The sequence below is a fragment of the Chinchilla lanigera genome, unplaced genomic scaffold (genome assembly GCF_000276665.1).
Source record: "Chinchilla lanigera isolate Chin_1 unplaced genomic scaffold, ChiLan1.0 scaffold00021, whole genome shotgun sequence".
Classification (NCBI taxonomy): Eukaryota; Metazoa; Chordata; class Mammalia; order Rodentia; family Chinchillidae; genus Chinchilla; species Chinchilla lanigera.
The window spans coordinates 24,681,874-24,695,229 of record NW_004955422.1 but is presented as its reverse complement, the minus strand read 5'-3'; the positions used below and the strand labels follow the sequence as shown (position 1 = coordinate 24,695,229).

The window sequence follows — 13,356 nt, the reverse complement described above, 5'->3', positions numbered from 1 at the left end:
TTTTTTTTTTTTTTTTCCCCTCCGGTACCGGGAACCGAACTCACGACCTTGCACTTGCCAGGCAGGCGCTTTGCCGCTGAGCTAAATCCCCAGCCCCTACAGTGCTACCTTATTAAAGAGATTTAGTATGTTCTTTTTCTTTGAGACAGGGTCTTGAATTCAAAGTGATCCTTCTGCCTCAGCCTCTTGAGTGCTGGGATTACAAGAACATTTAGTGTCTAATAATTTCATCTGAATTTTATTCTACTGGCTTGAAAAGCACCTTCCTATTTTTAGAATTGCCTGGTTTAATACAACAGTCATATATAATTGAGTTAATGCCATGAAAAAACAAAATGATAGTAGTTTAGAAAAGGAGTAAGTACTCTTTCACTGGTTGTAATACCAGGCTAAGAGGCTCAAGACTGGAGAGCCAGGTGCGGGGACAGTGTAGGGCTCAGTACAAGGCTGCTTATGCTCAAGGAGTGGAAAAGCACAAGGGATCCAGCCAACCCAAAAGGGTAGTGGCACCCGGACGCAGGGTTACTACAGTGCACCAGGCATTGACTGGTGCATCACCCTCGGTCCGTGTACTATGAGCCAACTCCTAACTTCAACAGCAAGCTAAAAATACAAATACTTCCAAGCACACTTACTAAAATTATTTACCTTCATACTATAAAGCACAGAGGATTTATGTTTAACGGAGAACTAAAAAAATCGTATTTTTCCTTAATTCATCTTAAAAACCCCAAGAACAAATATTTAAAAAATCCTATCATGATTAGCATTTATAATGGCACTTAAAACATTCCTTTCCAATCTAACCCAAACCACATCTGTCAACTACATTTTGAACAAATATGAAGAAAAGGGTTTAATTCTGGTGCAACTGTTCTTATAACCCAGTGATATTTACCATCTACAGAGCAGAAAGAATAGCGCCTCAACTTTCTGCAAAACAACCTGAAAGTGCTTTTATCAGAAACAGGAAAACATTAATGGTTTGCTCTTTCACTGACGACATCCTGCAGTCGTTTAAGTAAAACATCATCGTTTTCTTGGCAGAGGCGTTTGGCAGGTGATTCTGCATCTCCACTGATGGCTATCACACGCTTCTTGGTTCTCTGATCACCTTGCCTTATCATGTTGTTGATATCTTTCAAACTCTGTGCAAGATAGAGGACATGTATTAAGTAAAACAGGGAAAAAGTGGAAATAGCAGCAAAGAACTAAGTTGACTGCATTTTTCTGCCCTCTTTCTTCTATCCAAGTATAAACAATGAGATAGAGATAATTTTGACTGTAGACCAGCCTGAAAAGAGTGGCTAGAACTAATGTTTCTGGGTAGTTTTAAAAGATGGATTTACCTTATAGTATAGTAGTTGTAGAAATGTAGACCCTAAACTAGAATTAGCAGAAGCATTTAGGAACTTTTAGAAACAAATTCTCAAACCTCAAGCTTCACTTTCTGAATCAAGACATTCTAGGGTTGGGGATGGGTCCAGTATTTTTGGTGGACCCAAATCCAGGAGCACTCTACCACTTAGTCACATAGCAGGTACTGTAGTGCAGTGCAGTGTAGTTTGTATTTTATTATATGTTTATGTTACGCTGTATTTTCTATTCTATTCTATGCTATTTCTATGCTATGCTATTCTATTCTATTCTATTCTATTCTATTCTATTCTATTCTATTCTATTCTATTCTATTCTGAGACAGAGTTTCCATTCCATTTCATTCCATTCCATTCCATTCCACTCCACTCCACTCCATTCCACTCCATTCCACTCCACTCCACTCTTCACTCCACTCTCCTCTCCACTCCACTCCACTCCATTTGAGACAGTTTCACTAAGATGCCCAAGCCAGGCCCTTCTATCCTCTTGCCTCAAGTAGTTGCGAAAAAGGTGCATGCTATGGCACCTGACACAATGCATGCTCTATTGAACCTTTCCAATGATTCTGATGCTCCCATAAAGTTGGAGGTCTTCTTCCTCAGAGTAATGCTTTTTAAACTTTAATGTGTTTACTAATTATTTGGGGATCCTGTTAAAATGTAGAGTCAGGGGCTGGGGATTTAGCTCAGCAGCAAAAGCGCCTGCCTGGCAAGCGCAAGGTCGTGAGTTCGGTTCCCGGTACTGGAGAAAAACCAAAAAAAAAAAAAAAAAAAAAAATGTAGAGTCATACTTAGCAGAGCTGGTATGAGGCCTATGATTCTGTATTTCTAGCAAGTTTCCAGGTGAAGCTGATGCACTGATTCACAAACCATACTGAGTATCAAGTTCTCTGAGAAGTGGTCCCTAAAAGCTGTGTATCATAGTCATCCAGAAAGACTGTGATAATGAGAATCCCAGATCTTCCTGCTAGTAGATTTGTGATTGAGCAGATCTGTGCAACAGGTGCCTCAAAAGCTATGACTTATGGTTTTAGAAGTAAGTGGTCCAATCTTTGACCCCATGGAAGAAACTCTTCTACATATCCTCACAGGAAACCATACTCTTCTTCTATGAGGAAGAAAAACAGGTCTAAATCAGTCAATTTTCTTTGCTGTGTATATAAAGAAAACAATGGGCACCTGTGGAACTGAGCAGCAAACTAATGAGGTAGGGAGTGGCCACTGCACTTGGGCAAATTCTTCCCGTTCATACCGATTCTGGCTTGTACAGAGTTACTTACCAAACATGTCTGCTTGACTCTTGATTATAGAAAACATGCCACAGCTAACAGTTCACATTTTATTAGTAACTTTACAAAGAAAGCAAGATTGATGATTATTAATTGGTAATCTAAAATCCAAATTTTCTGTAAAGTCATTGAAAATCCAATTTTGTAGTGTTATTTGAAAATCTATATTATAATCCAGCTTTTAATACATATATGTACAAAACTCTTTGGGAGTAAAGTGTGTGTGTATCTCACCTTGGAAGGGCTGCCATTGAACTTGTACAGAAGAGCGCTCCTCGGTGTAAGGCTGGACCCATTCTTGTGTGGGGAAACGTATATGGAGTGCTGCTGGGAAATGCGGCGTGGTGAGCCTGCCTGTTGCTTAATATGTGGAAAAGGAGATAGTGGTGGAGCATCCATCTAAAATATTCCAAAAAAAATAAAAAAAATTAGATATTCCCCAAATCAGATTTATTTTATTTTAGTATTTGGTATTGATTACTAAGATAAAAATTTTTGTTCTTTTTAAAAAATCCTACCATATTTTTATTTTTATGACATCTCCCACCTAGGAGTCAGTTATATTGTAAGAACTTATTTATCATTGAAAAAAGCAAAGAATGGCCCATTACATGTTTTCAATGATTGCTAACAGATCAGCTATAATTTATTTTCTTGGATTTTTTTCTCCCCTGGAAATTCTGTAATTAGTAGTAACAATTCCAGGAAGTTACCAGGAACATGGGGAACCTCATATTCATGCTTCAAAGTACATGTGACTGAGTAGTAAAATGGAAACATAACATGCAAGAGGCTATGTGCTTAGTCTCCAGCACCAAAACAAATGCGAAAACGAAGTAGGAATGAAGAACAATCAATGTTCTAACATTTACAATAGAATTTCTCTACACACACACACACACACACACACACACACAGTAACCAAGAAAGAGGAAGAGAAAATAAAGAGACAGGGATTTCTATAAGCCAGAAGGATGACTCCAACATGAAATAAACATGTGAATAAAATGGTATAGAAATGTAGAAGACTTAGAAATAATTAGGGAAGGGATTCTCTACAATAGAAATAAGTAGAGAGGGCTCCTTAATTTCATCTTCAATTGAAGCTACTAAAATTAGTTTCAATTGGCTGATAGTAAAGATATTCACAGCAAAGCACAAGGGACAAGAGAGGTAAACTAATGGTGTAGGATGAAGATGACCTCTGAGACTAGCAACAGACCGTATTCCTTGAAAGTGACAAGGACAGAAATGTAGAGACATACAGATACACATTGCTACAGGCTGACTGGATGTGGCTTTCATTAAAACCTTTTTTTATAGCTAAATTCTGGTCTCCTGGAAACTAACTTTAGCTTACTGGTAACACTTTCTAGTTTTGCTCCTAAAACAAGGTCTGCATAAAAATTTCTTAGTATTACCTCTATTAAGGACCTAGAGTTACTTCCTTTCTCTTTATATTGAAAAAACCCCCACTTATCTCACAATATAATAAAAAAATCAAAACAACAGAAAAATAAACAAATTGTTGTAATTATATATATGTTCTCATTTAGTTCTTCCCTATACACATATATAATTCCTAGCAATAAAATCACAGAATAAATAAAATTTCCATGACTTCCTGTTTCTGTTGTATCATGACTTAATCTAACTTACTAGTTACTCTGATTAAATTCAAGTATATATTCTCCTACATAAAGCATCAGTGACTCTTTAAAATTATGAAATATTTACCTAAAAAAATACATTTGAAATAATCAACTATTACTGTAGATATAATAAAGCAGTAAAATTTAAAATGTACCATATGGCCCTGATTCGTTAAGTCATATTTCAATGCAAATGACTTCACTCTTTCCACATATATTGTATTGTAAAATTTGATAAGGTCGCCTCTTTCTTCTTTCACTGGTCCACTAGAACAGTCAGGTGTTTTTGTGGTTTCTTCCAAGTCTATTAAAAAGAATTCAGTGTTGTGGTTAAGTGTACTTTAATGTACAAGTTGATGATCTGAATTACAGTATTAAAAAAAGTCACAAATCCTTAACGAAAACAATATTTTCAGAGTAGGTTGAGTAGCCCAACTGCATTATATATAAATCAAATTAGAATCTAGAGAAATGCAAGCATGTGAACTGAAGGTGGTGCTCTTATCTTTAGGTACCAATGCAGCAAGATTCCTTTCCAACCAAAGCTTTTGAGCTGTCACTGGTGGCCCTTAAAGGGGTATGGTCCCTGGGTGGGGTTTAGCTAAGCTCCACAGTGTGGGTGACAATGGCAAACTCTGAGCTTCAGATAACAAAAGTGCCTGCAGATATTCTTACTGGCTCTTTGAAAAAGGTGGAAAGACTCTAAAAGGTAAATCAAGGAAGAAGCAATAAATTGCTGTATTTGTTTTTCTGCAATAATGGTGAGTGGCAGGTATCCTCAGTCTTATTTTTCTGAACTGGGTGTGGTGGCGCACACCTATAATCTCAGCATTCCAGAGGCTGAGCAGGAGGATTGCTGTAAGTTTGAGGCCAGTCTGGGCTATATAATGAGTTCTAGGCCAGCCTAAACTACACAGTAAGACCCTCTCTCAAAAAAGAAAGAGAGTTATTTTTCCTATCCACAACAGGAACCCTTGTGCTGTTTAGTTATTACTCTGATTTGTAAAGCTTGGACTGAGTGCATTCCTCTTTTTCGGTGTCACTCTGAGATAGCTTCTGGATCTAGTTAGAAATTACCCCACTCTTTTTTGGGGAAGAGTATTACAAACTACAGTGTTTGTACATAAAAGAATCACCTGTTTAAGGGAGTTAAGAAGGCCACTGCCAACTAAAATTCAGCTTATGAAAAAACTTTCTCATTCTCAACATATTGTACTGCAAACATTGAGAACACAGGTAGACACACATGCCTTCACCTTAGAAAAATCAGAAAACTCAAACACGGTACATGGGTTCAGCAGTTGTAGGGAACCTCTAAAAACTCTCAGTCCTAATTTGGTTTTTGGGTTTTTGGTTTTCAGTCCTAATTTGGATATCTTTTTTTCTCCCCATGGTCCTAGGGATTAAGCCCAGGGTCTCAGGCATCCTAGGCAAATGATCTGTTGTGGAGCTATTTATCCCTGACACTGAATCTTTCTTTCTCTCTTCATATTTCTGAAAGATCTTGACAGAGGGGAATCAATGTGGTTAAGCAAGCTAAAGAAATGCTGTATATCATACTGGAAATTCAGAATGCATGTTATAATAAAGGCTCTGAAAAGTACTGAAGTTGGCTCATTTTAATGACATACTTTCCCCATTTTTATGCATAGTTTCTCTTTCCCTATCAGAATTATACAACACTACCATAAAAGGGGACACTATTTCAAAGCATGGTTGCTGGGGCTGGGGATTTAGCTCAGCGGCAAAGCGCCTGCCTGGCAAGAGCAAGGTCGTGAGTTCGGTTCCCGGTACCGGAGAAAAACCAAAAAAAAAAAAAAAAAAAAAAAAAGCATGGTTGCTTAATGCAATGGTTTGAATGTACCCATCAACTCACAATGAAATATAATCTCCACTGTGAAGTTTTAAGAGACCAGACTAGGTAGGATCTTTTAAGAGTTGAATGGAGATTGAATATAACCTAGTAGTAGAGTCCTGGGTTCAATCCTCAGCCAAAAACCAACCAAACAAACAAACAAACAAAAAAAAACAAACAGAGGTGATCAGGTCATGAGGACTTGTCTATCATGATGGGTTAGTCCACTCACGGATTAATGAATTGTTCTCAAGAGTAGGTCTATTATCAAAGTCAGTTTGGTTGTCTCTTGTATGTGCCCCTTTTGTTATGTGATATCCCATGTACTGCTTTGAGACTGCAGAATCCTCTCCACCAAAAAGACCTTCACCAGAGGTGGGCCTTCAACCTTAGACTTACTAGTCTCAGTATTCTGTTATAGCAACGGAAACTTGGCTAAGATACTTGGTAATAGCGGTTTACATTAATCTCATCATATAGATCAACTATAATTATTTAATATTCTCCTTGAATTAGAATTTTTTTTTGAGACAGGGTCTCCCTATGTAGTTCAGGATAGCCTTGCACTCGCTATGTGATGGAGACCCCTTGAAGCAGATCTAAGCAGGATCTAAAATTAATCAACTGGCTTTCTATGTTTACTTGTGAGTCTGTCCCAGGCCTAGGCCCCTTCTCTGGAGATGGGCAGTGGATTCATAGTGAATCCAAGTGAACCTCTATGAGTCACTGGTTTCAGCTCAGGCCTATAGTGGCCTATGAAGCTGTGATGCCTCACAGGGCAAGATAAGGCCACAGCTGAGGATGTCTGGCTCCGACCCCAGTTAACTAAAAGGAGCCTGTGGTTGTAGGCTTCACACTCCTACAATAAATGTCAACCTAGAGATAAGGTAGTTCTGTTGATTGGCATAAGTTACTATTTAGGAAAGTCTTTGAATTGACTCCCAAGGTCCTGTTCAGTTCCTGTACTTTCCTCAGTATCTCCTTCCTTTGTTTGAAAACCAAATAAATATGGGCTGCCCAGAGAAGTTTTTTTCTCAGCCCCCAGAGAATCTTGAAATCTGATACAGGGTTTTGATCCTCCTGGAGCCCTAAAATCATACCACTTGTCTCTTTTATCTAAGCCTTCACTGTCCACTCATTTGGGAGGTTGTGGGCTTGATCAGTCTGTGATAACTATGTAGCCCAGGCTGGCCTCATACTAGCAGTGATCCTTCTGCCTCAGCCTCCCAAGTACAAGGATTACAGGTGTGTGCCACCATGCTTGGCAAGGATTAGAAATTTTTGGAAGTAGAGAAAACAGTCCATATTTCTGTTATTCTAACTCCAGTTGTTAATATTTTTTTGTTTGTTTTTGGTACTGGTAATTGAACTCAGGACCTTCTGCTTGCTAGGCAGGTGCTTGGGCCACTGAGCTATATCCCCAGCCCTGCAGTGTTAATATTTACCCAAAAGAAGAAGCTATTCTTTGTTTGAACTAAACATTTACAACTCTCTGGGACCTTGGATTCTAGCTAAACATGATTTTCCTTAGCTATCTTTCTGTGGGAGAAAGATCTTTACCTTCCCACTTCATCAAGAACCTTAGCACTCTGAAAGTAAAGCCTCAGTATGCCTAGTACTTATTTTACTACACATACTTTAAGAGATGGAATTTACAGAACACTGGAAGGGACAATGTGATGAAGGTTGTGTGTGCATGGTGTTGTAGTTGTTACAAATCTCTTTCCCCTCAGAAGGTAGGGAACTCTGCCTATGTGCACCTAATTTCAGGTGCACAGTATAGACTTGACTATGTATTTGTGAAATGAACCAGTGAACTATTATAGTTGTATAATTCTTTGTAGTCCTACCACAAATAAAAAGGAATATCTTTTTTGGATTACTATATATCACTGTCAAGCAATTAAAATGTGTTTTTATATAAACCATTGGTGAATGAGACAAACCCTTTGGAGCTAATGTTTTAATCACAAAGCACATTCTTTACAGATGGCTAGTACAGGTTTTTTAGGAATATCTCCATTAATAAAAGTGCTTCCATAACTAGTCAACATCAGAAATGGATTTTTGCAGATGAAAACAGTGACCATTATTTTCACTATTAATTATCACTAAAGCTAAAAATTGGCTTATATTGGGGGAACATTAAAAGTAAGCAGATTGGCTAAAAAAAATGTGTGCATATATATTATTGCTGTTGTTTGTATTTTTAAGACACAGTCTTGCTATGCAGTCCAAGTTGACTGTCAGCTCAACATGTAGCCCAGGCTGGCCTCAAACTTATGATCCTGCTGCCTCAGTTTCCAAAGTGCTGTAATTACAAGCATGTACCACCTTGTCTGTCAAAATTTTATACACACACACACAAACACACACACGGGAGGGGGGAGAACTGGGGATTAAGCCTAGGGCCTTTACAGTGAGCTGTATCCTTAGTTCTTTTTATTTTTATTTATTTTATTTTTGTCTTTTTGAGGCAGGGTCTTGATATACAGTTCAGGCTGGCCTTGAGCTCACTTTGTAGACCAGGCTGGCCTTGAACTTGCAAGGATCCTCCTGCCTCAGCCTCCCAAGTGTTGGGATTATAGGCATGCACCACTACGCCCGGATCTTTTTATTTTATTTTATTTTATTTTATTTTATTTTATTTTATTTTATTTTTTGTGGTTTTTCTCCGGTACCAGGAACCGAACTCATGACCTTGCGCTTGCCAGGCAGGCGCTTTTGCCGCTGAGCTAAATCCCCAGCCCCGCCCGGATCTTTTTATTATTTACATCTTGAGATATTTTGCAAACTTGCCTAGACTGGACTTGAACTTGTAATTGTCCTGCCTCAGCCTCTCAGAGTGCATACCCAGGTGTGTGCTACCATGCCCAGTTTAAAAATATGTATTTTTTGATACAGGGGTCTTGGCATATTTCCCAGCTGGCTTTGAACTCTCCTGCCTCAACCTCCTGAGTGGCTAGAATTACAGGAATCTTCCATGATTCCCAGCTGGCTAAAGTATTTGAGATTCTAGCCACAATAGCATGAAATGGATGAGAAATCCAATGTGTATGGGCTTTACTATTAGGGATAATGCTGCAGTACTAAAAATTCTGAGAAGTCCTATATCTAACTTTGTTGACTGAGGCAGCTTACTTGCTTGATGATGGTTATATGGTTAAGAGATGCCCGCATCTGTTTTGTTTTGTTTTTTGGTACCGAGAATTGAACTCAGGACCTTGCAATTGCCAGGCAGGCGCTTGTGCCGCTAAGCTGTATCCCCGGCCCTGTGAGATGCCTGCATCTGGAATCTCAGCACATTTCAAGTACATCTTTTATGAGTGGTGGTTGGATAGTTGCGTCTCTGACCTCATTACATAGGATACGTACACTGTGTGTACCCTATTTTGTTGTTGTTGTTGGTGTGTGTTAAGGTTTGTGTCTAGGTGAACCCCCAAAGCCTCATGGAGTCATAGAGTTTTCCCAGAGGTGGCTGAGCTAGAGTTTGTGATTGATTCATAGTCCAATGCTGAGATTAAGGCTGTGAGTGCTAGTTTCCTAGATCTCTGATCTCTTGTTGCTTTTGCTATCTTTTGCCTGCCATGAATTGCTCTCTCTGTGAAGTCAGCCTGCCTTTGAGCCAGTCAATTATGGACTGAAATCTCCAAAAACTGAGCTAAGTAAACCTTTCCTCCTTGAACTTTGGGTGTCAGGTATTTTGTCTCAGCAATAAGAAAAGAAACAGACAGTATATTTGTTTTTCAGTGCTGGGGATTGAATCCAGGACCTTGAGCATGTTAGCATAAGAACTTCACCACTGAGGTGCATCCCAACTGTGCTTTTTATTTTATTAAAAATTATTATTATTGTTTGAGACAGTGTCTTGCTATGTAGTTCAGGGTGGTTTTGAACTCACTATGTAGCCCAGGCTGGCCTCAAACTCATGATGATCCTCCTGAGTGCTGGAATCACAGCTATATGCCACTATGCCCAGACCAAGTGTGCTTTCTATTTTTTAAAATTTTCTTTTGGTACAGGGAATTGAACTCATGACCTCATGCTTGCCAGGCAGGTGCTGTGCCACTGAACTATATCCCTGGCCTCCAAGTGTGCTTTTCAAATAGTAACTATTTTATACCTAAGTATGAATTTGTTGATAGAACCAGAGCTGTTCTTCCCAAAGCGGTGTTCTTTGGTAGATACAAGTCCATGTCATAGCACCTAAGCTCTGGGAATTGAACATGCTGTGTCTGTATATAGACATACCTGATTCTATTCTCCCTAACTTAAATTCCTGAGACCATTATCACTAGATACTGTGCTTGCTCTGTGGCAGCACCATTGTGCATGATCTCTAAGAATGGCTTTTTTGTTTGCCTGCCAATAAATTTATAAATGTATGTATAGCTAAATTTGATCTTAAACCTTTAGTTTGTACAGGAAATAGCTAACTCTGACTCATCTCAGACTTCTTTGGCAGATACATATCAAAAATTGTGATCTTATCACTGTACCTTTTTGCTTACTTGTGCTTTCTAAAACTTCATTGATTCCTATATTCTAGATACTTGTTGGAAGTTAGTTTCTCATACAGAAAACACAAAACAGGCAGGAGATCTAGAATTTTCCAGTTAAACTCTGATCCTTTGGTTTTGTGGGACAGAAAAGCCACCCAGGATAGGTAAACAATATGACTGAAAAACATAGAAAAGGGACCTTTTGGTATTTTGTCTAGTTTGCTACCATCTTATGTACTTCTTATGGCTCAGAAATAATTCACTTAAGCAAAAAGAATTGAGTTTGGCCTATGTACCCTTAAAAGGAGTCAGTTTCTAAAGGATTATTAAAGGATCTTTCTAGTGAGTGAAATCTTTTTTTTTTTTTTTTTTGAAACAGGGTCTTGCTGTGTAGTTCAGGTTGCCCCTGACCTCATTATGTGGCTCAGGCTGGCCTTGAAGCTGGGGCAGTCCTCCTGCCTCAGCCTCCTAGTGCTGGGATTACAGGTGTGCGCCACCATGCCCAATTAGTGACTGAAATCTTAAAAAGTTAGAACCCAATAGAAACTATAATGATCATGGGTATTTGTGCAATTTAAAAAACTGCCTTTAAAGGGTTGGTGATATAGATCAGTGGTATAGTACCTTTCTAGCATGTCCAAGGTCCTGGGCTTAATACCCAGTACTGCCATAAAACACACACACACACACACACACACACACACACACACACACACACACCCTGCCTTTAAAAAAAAGACAAAATGGCCTTTGACATAGTAAATTTTCTCTAAGAATTTATCCTAAGGATGTAGATCTAAGAATAAACTACAATGGCAAAGGTGTGTCCAACTGGAAACAACCTGTATGCCCCACTCTATGAGATTAAATAACTAAACACAGTACATATGTGTACATGTACACACATTTACATATTAAATACACGAGGCTGGGATGTGGTAGTACTCAGTGGTAGAGTGCTTGCTTAGCATGGATGAAGTCCTAGGTTTGACTCCCTACTACTACAAAGAGTAAAAGAAAGGAAAAGAAACGGACAAATAAGGTATATAAATATTATTTGATTTGGTTTTTCTCCGGTACCGGGAACCGAACTCACGACCTTGCGCTTGTCAGGCAGGTGCTTTTGCCGCTGAGCTAAATCCCCAGCCCCATAAATATTATTTGATTTTCCTTTCTTTGAAAAAAAGATTATTAGTATCTGAAGTTTTACCATGAAAGTAGCAATAGAGTCTAGTCTGACATGTGGTGGCAGAATCACCTATATCAGTGATGGTGAACCTTTTAGAGCTTTCAATGATAACAGTCTACTGATATACACATGCCATAGTTTGGCCACCACTGACCCATACACTTACGAACAGGATATTTCTGTAATTGTCTCCTCACAAAGATCACTAATAGCTATATTGTTTTCACAGTGATACCTATGTTTATATTTAATTAAATGTCTCATATGCTTTATCAATGTTTATGAACAAAATAGTTCTATAGAGGGAAGCACCTGCTTCTTTTTATCTCAAACTTCTTTCTATTCTAAACCATATGTGAGCCAGGGGTGGTGGCCCATGCCAGCTATCCTAGTATCCCAGGACTCAGGAAGCTATGGCAAGAGGACTGAAAATTCAAGTCCTACCTATACAACGTGGTATGACCCTGTCTCCAAATAAAAAGGATGTAGCTCAGTACGAAGGTCCTGGTTCAATTTCCAGTACTCAAACAAAACAAACAAAACACTAAAGAAAACCCACATGTACACTGTCCAACCCACCTATCTCATGATTCTATGTTTCCTGACACTTGTTGTACTATGTAATCAAAAGTTTACTATATCTAGCATGTTAAACTGAATCACTTACCATCATCTGTCATTTCAAAATCACCACTTGCATCATTATTATATGTCACAATTTCTCTTGGAATACTTTTCAAAAGAACGCTTCTATATACCTATAGGTCAGAGGGGGAAAAAAAGGATTGCTGAGTCACAAAGAGGCAGAAGTTAAGCAAAATCAAGCTGATTAAAAGTGTATGTCACATGAGTGATAATCACATGAGTGATAATCAAAAAAGTTACTAGCTCTGGTAATCAGAATAGGAAATACTGAGAAGAGCCTACCACTTAAATGTCAGTTTACTGAAGAGAATGACTGAAAAAGAACGATGACTGACGAGCAGGTAGTACCAAATAAAAGCAACCTCAAAGACTTGAACTCATTCTTCCCTTTAACTGCTTACATATGAACAACTGGTCTCACTGGGCTGTCCCTATCCCATTCCCATTTCTTTTTTGGTGACCATATGACATTTTTTCCCCCTCTCTGCCCCTAAACTCTTTCCTACCTCCAAGATAGTTAGAAAAGCATGATCCATTCTACTTCCTCCTATAGGTTACTGGTATTGACAGGATATTCAGGAAGTAGTGGCTTGACCAGTTTTGATCTACACTAATGTCACCTTAGTGATTGTCTTTAAGAGACAACCTGGACCTCTCGAGGCTCTGTTCCTGAGGGATTTCCCTGAAGAGGCCCAAAAACTTTTAGTTTGTTACAAGATTTAATAAGTGCCTATACTTGCTTTTCAAATGTCTCCATTCTGCTCACTACTGGTATATTTTGGGGATTAAGGAAAGAAGAAGTAAATTTATTTTGGGGCTCTCTTACAAGGTTTAACTACTTTCCC

General features: G+C 38.6%; 1 protein-coding gene across 2 annotated transcripts in view; it reads right to left on the bottom strand.

The window, feature by feature from the left end:
* Positions 1-26: 26 nt before the first annotated feature.
* The window catches only part of Rbl1 (retinoblastoma-like 1), a 75,136-nt gene continuing 61,806 nt past the window's right edge, over positions 27-13,356 (bottom strand). For both annotated transcript variants that reach the window (XM_005384716.2, XM_005384718.2), the window contains exons 19-22: positions 12,534-12,624; positions 4,476-4,624; positions 2,903-3,067; positions 27-1,148 (exon numbers count right to left, since the gene is read on the bottom strand). In XM_005384716.2, the coding sequence (XP_005384773.1) occupies positions 978-1,148; positions 2,903-3,067; positions 4,476-4,624; positions 12,534-12,624 (576 nt within the window). In that variant the 3' untranslated portion in view covers positions 27-977. The remainder of the gene's footprint in view (positions 1,149-2,902; positions 3,068-4,475; positions 4,625-12,533; positions 12,625-13,356) is intronic.